At 35.7% G+C, this 5,445-nt stretch overlaps 1 protein-coding gene across 1 annotated transcript; it reads right to left on the bottom strand.

The window, feature by feature from the left end:
• Positions 1–50: 50 nt before the first annotated feature.
• On the bottom strand, positions 51–2,601 carry LOC130507616 (L-ascorbate oxidase homolog). Its single transcript, XM_057002309.1, has 6 exons — positions 2,286–2,601; positions 2,059–2,168; positions 1,588–1,955; positions 792–1,503; positions 617–695; positions 51–523 (listed from the first exon to the last, which is right to left on the bottom strand). Exons 1-6 carry the CDS (start codon positions 2,445–2,447, stop codon positions 320–322), a joined length of 1,635 nt encoding a protein of 544 aa, XP_056858289.1. The 5' UTR covers positions 2,448–2,601; the 3' UTR covers positions 51–319.
• Between the last annotated feature and the right edge of the window lie 2,844 nt (positions 2,602–5,445).

The following is a 5,445-nucleotide window of genomic DNA, read 5'->3' as shown; positions in this document are numbered from 1 at the left end:
TAATTGGCAAGGTTGAACTCTAAACCTTTTGGTATCAAAGAAATAATGAATTTTACTCAAACCACTTCCACTGATATATATATTTGGATGATATAAATCAAGAACAAGTTGACTGGAGTTATACAATATATATATTTTAAACCCCAATCTGAAGAAGCAACCCTGCTAAAGACATTAAACGTTTTTCTCTCTCTGTTTTTAGCACCAGCCATACTCTCATGACCAGAAAAATAACAAAACCATTAACCTCAAAAAAACATAATGAACTTAAGTAAAAAAAAAGAGCAGATGAAGTAAAAACTTGTATAAGATGATCTCTCTAAAGGTGTCTTCCGATAGCTTTCCCACAACGAAAAAGATTATCTGGAGGATTGTACTCATTGGACAGACTCTTCACTGGATCCCACACCTTTAGATAAAATTGTTGTCCCAAATATTGCCTGTCCCATTTCGCCGATCTCATATTCCACATCCCTTGATTGTCCAAAGACACCAGTATAGTTGTCCAAGCGTTTGGATACACCTGTCATTTTGTATATTTTTGCCAATTAGAACACAACAACAACAACACAAGCAACAGCTCAAAAATTTTGTAATTAAGTTGGTTTTTTTGTACCTGAGTTGTGTGTCTGGTAAGAGCATCAGCAAGATTGTAAAGTCTTCTCTTTGCAGGCGTCCATTGTCCAGAACCAAATCTACATGTCATGACAAAAGAAAACAGTTGGGGAAAATCTGACTTTAGAGTAAGCAACAAGCATAATAATGCAAGAAGAAGAGAGAGGAAGACTCACCCTACAACCCAAAAGTCATAACCGTCAAGGTGCCAAGACTGCACTGACTTCTCATTGTTCTGAAACACAATTTCGAGAAAATCATGGAGAGATGCTTGAACAACAGATGTCGCAACAGTTACACGCGAGTTAGAAGGGACGCTCTGAATAGCATTCGTGCTGAACACTCCAGCAATGTTGAAGTGGTCAGCGAGTTTTACAGGCGTCTCTGAGTTCACATAAGAGACTCCGTTAACCGCATAGCGTTGCTTTCCGTTGATCAAAGGAGCTGAGTTTGAGAAAACAAATGACTTGGTCGGTGTGATTTTCCCATAGTGGAATGATCCTTGAGGGTTTGGTCTAGCTGCATTAGCCGTTAAGTTCCACCTGAATGTTCTGGCTTGTCTCATGGACCAAATAAGCTCTCCAGGAGGAGGAGGGGGAGGAGCACCAGAAGCTGAGACGCGGGAGTTTGAATAACGCAATAGACCAGTGACGCTAAGCTTCCTTCTTACGAACCGGGTGCTTGCAACGATGTAATAATCTTTAGGAGGTTGGTCTAAGGTCACGAGAACAGAGAGAGACTGGCCTACATGAATGTCGAGAGAATCATAATCGTTTTGAATCACATGAGAGCCTTCAACTTCGACTACTTTCATCGTATGTCCTTGGATTCTGAAATTGAATGAGCTTGATAACCCAACATTGGAGATCCTCAACATGTAAGTCTTCCCTGAAAGACAAACAGAGACACATGACGTACACGACAAGAAACAATTTTTTTTTGTGGACAGTTGAGAAACTCCTAAACTCTCACCTTGGTCTCCTGTAAATGTAGTCTGGGTTTGTCCGTTTATCAGCATTCCGTCTGGAAATGGAAGGACCTCACCAGAATCCAAACGCTGTTGGAGTGTTTTGTGGTTGGTTTTAAACCAATCACCGATGAGTAAAGTGAAGTCTGAGACTGGGAGAGGGTAAGGGATTGGGATTCTAGGCCTTGCATAGACGTTGATAGCTCCGAATCCACCGGCGGCTTTGTGAAAAGCGGTGGAAGGAAAGTAGTTGTAAGTTCCGATCTGATCTTTGGTTTGGAACTTGTAAGTGAAGTTTGAGTTTGGTGGGATTGGACAGTTTGTTCCCAATACACCATCTTGCCATGAGTTCTTCCTCTGCTTTATTCCATTCCTATAAACATTTGGAAATAAAAAAATCAAAAACCCATTTCTAGTAATGATCAATGAAAACTTTCAGAGGGTTTATTAAAATCAGAGAAAGTATAAAAGGTTACCAGGTCAAGAGGAAAGGTTGGTCAAGTTTGTTGATGAGGTTGAGGATAATGTTGTCATTAGTCACAACCTCAAGTTTTGGACCAGGGAACTGACCATTGATCAGAATCACCTATAACAAACAAAATATATCAAAATAAAGAGTAAAAAAAGTCAGAGCATAGAACAAAAAAAAATGGATCTCAGAGTGTCCATAATTAGAAAGTGTTGTTTTGTGCACTCTTTGTACCTGTTGAGGGACACCAAGAGGAGAGATAATGCCATAAGTCACTGTCCAAGTGTAGAACTTGTAAGGGCTTTCTCCTTTCACTGACACCAAACTGCTCAGCAAAGCTAAAGATCCAAGAAGAAGAAGAATATGAAGCAAAGATGTTGCTTTCCCTCTTGCCATTTTCGTGGCTTTTTATGAGAATGATACTGACAGGAGACTGAAGACAGCTCAAAGGCTCTTTCTCCTGAAATGGGTTTGAGAAACGAAGAGGACTTTGGTCTATAATAATGCAATTAGATAGCGAGAGTTGCGGGTGACATGAGTAAATGAGATTTAATTTTTTTACAAAAAGGTGGTTCTGATAATCAATGTCAGTGAAGATCTCGAGATAGCTTTCCCTTTATTTTGTTTGTTCGTTTGGCCAAAGAAATTAAACTCAACTATTCATAAATTAACTTCAACAATTTTTACATACAGCATTTAACATTTAGACACATGTTTTGTTTATTAAATTTTAAATCTTTGTCAGTCATATTAGATCTATTCTCTACTCAGGTAACATTCACATTTGAATTGTTGTAACTTTATACTACTATACGTTGTTTTGGTATATAATTAGTTTACAATAATACTAAGGAAAATTACAATGAAGTTGTCAATGTGAATAAAGGATAGTGGATAACGCGGTGACAACGGAATTGAATGGTTTCACGGCTTCACGCGTTTTAGTTATGATTATTGCTTCCAGATAAAGGTTAGCTTTCCATTATTCGACAAATAATTCCGGTAACGATTCCATAAAAAGAAAAATGAAATGAAAATTAAAAATATAAAAGTGAAATATAAAGAAAATTAGTAAAAGAAGATAAGCTTTGCGTAAATATGATGTCCTAATTTATCGCCGCTGATTAGTGACTAAATTCGCCCTGTTGCAGTTTCCTTGATTAATCATTATAGTCATCTGCCTCGTTGAAAGGTGTAACTTTGGTTATTTACTGCAAATCTGATTAAATATTGTGGAAATTTATAGTTGACTCGGTGAACAATACGTAAGAATCAAGTCAATTAAAGAAGGAGAAATACTTGCGTTCACCCCTAGAATAAACTCACCCAACCAATAGGATTTCGTTATTTCATATTCAATATCTTTTAAAAAAGGAAACAAAATATTGTCAAGTTTTATTATGTTTTTAAAATAAAAAATAAATATAAAATAATAGTAATCGCAAAAAAAAATTATATTTAAAATATGGTCAGCAAAACACTAAACCTTAAACTCTAAATCCTAAATCTTAAACCTTAAATCCATGGTAAACCCTTGATTAAATCTTTGGATTTTTTTAAAATAAATATTTTTAACACAATCAGCAAAACACTAAACCCTAAATACTAAACCCTAAACCCTTGGGTAAATCATAAAATCTTGGATAAATCCTAAACCGTAGGATTTAGAATTTATCCAACCATTTTGGATTTACCAAGGGTTTAGGATTTACCCAAGGGTTTAGGGTTTACCCAAGAGTTTAGGTTTAGGATTTAGGGTTTAGGGTTTAGTATTTGGTTGACGGTATTAAAAATATATTTTTCTAAAACGTATTTTTGTTTGCAATTAATATTAATTTTATTTTTTAGTTTAAAAATATTAATATAATTTGACAATATTTTGTTTGCTTTTTTAAAAGATACTGAATATGAAATAACGAAATTCTATTGGTTGGGTGAACCTAAAGGTTCACTCTAGAGATGAATCCAAGAATTTCTCTTAAAGAAGATAGTAAAAAAAAGAATCGTATTTAAGCAGCATAATGATGTGTCGAAGGATTATATCAGGACAGAGTAGGAAGCATGTGGGGGGGAGTAGTTGATGAAGCATCATTGCTTAAATAAAACTAGGTCCATCAACCACTACTTTTTGATTGTTTTTTTCCGTATTGTCTCTGAATCTAAGCATAATCTAGTGAAGCCACAAAAGTCAACAAGGGTTGTCCGTATTAGGGGAGATGTGAAAATCTTTCACTATAATAGAGTGTCACACGCTATGTTTCTCTTATATGTGTCTTGTAGTGGATACGTATTTTGTGTTAACAAAACAGCATACGCAAGTCTTTTATGTCTGTTGGGCCTAGATAGTTACGAAGTTTTTGATGGACCGGTTTAAGTGAGGCGTAAAAACAAACAGACGCGAACGCAAGCGTAACAGCTACCAGGTATATTACGCGGCAAGTGGGGGAAAGAAGTGATGGGGACAATGACTCTCGAGCAGTTAGTGCTTTAGGAAAATTGGTAGAGGAACTTAATGGAAACGGTGGTATATTGTTGCCTTGTTGGTATTGGATGATGTGTGGGGGTGGAGCGGAATCGTTGCTTAAAAAAGTTAAGATCGAAGTACAACAAGGTTATAAGATTTTGGTCACCGAGTTTCCCAGTTTTGGTCCCACTTATCATCTCAAACCCTTTGGAACCTAGAGATGCCAAGAACCTTCTCATTCATTTCGCATCGCCACTGCCTCTTTACACAAATCCTGATGAGTTTGGTGATCTTCTCAACCTAAAGGTATTTGGTTTCTGATTCCTAGCTTCTACCTTCAAGTGTTTCCCCTGCAAGGATAACGAACTTCTCGTGTCTCAGCTCCTGAAACGGATCAGATTAGAGAAAGCTTCCGTCACTTTGCTGGACCTTCCTCAAGCTGCGACTTGGCAGTCTCGAGAAGATATCTTTTGTCATGTGTAGTTTCGGTGACGTTTTCTATGACTGCATCGATATCTCTGAAGCTCTTCCTCGCTTACAGGAGATCGACATAGACTATGCAAAAATTAAGATGATTTTTAGAATCTTTAAAAAAATAGTTGGTCTATCGAAACATAATTTTTAGCTTTTATTTAAGAAAAAATGATAATGTTCTTTTGTATACTACTAACCAAATTGATATTTGACTTAATAAAAATTATAATATATATTTAGATAGACCAACTAATTTTTTAAGATTTCTAATCATTTTGATATTTGATTTAATAAAAATTATAATATATGTTTAAATAGACCAAATAATTTTTTAAGGATTATAAAAATCATCTTGATTTTTGCATATATAACTACAATCATTGTTGTAATGCTCCTCAGCTAATACATAGGGGATTTTTTATTAAACTAAATATCAAATTGATTAGTAATGTACAA

This window comes from Raphanus sativus, unplaced genomic scaffold (assembly GCF_000801105.2).
Source record: "Raphanus sativus cultivar WK10039 unplaced genomic scaffold, ASM80110v3 Scaffold4944, whole genome shotgun sequence".
NCBI classification, from domain to species: domain Eukaryota; kingdom Viridiplantae; phylum Streptophyta; class Magnoliopsida; order Brassicales; family Brassicaceae; genus Raphanus; species Raphanus sativus.
Note: the sequence above shows the minus strand (reverse complement) of the source record. Positions and strands in the feature narration are given on the sequence as shown.

Bases quoted from the DNA above. Each gene is read 5' to 3' on its own strand.
- LOC130507616 (XM_057002309.1), bottom strand. From the start codon at position 2,447: ATGGCAAGAGGGAAAGCAACATCTTTGCTTCATATTCTTCTTCTTCTT. The intron at 1,956-2,058 runs GTAACCTTTTAT...AAATGTTTATAG, and splicing joins CAACCTTTCCTCTTGACCTG to GAATGGAATAAAGCAGAGGA. The intron at 696-791 runs GTGAGTCTTCCT...CATGACATGTAG, and splicing joins TATGACTTTTGGGTTGTAGG to ATTTGGTTCTGGACAATGGA.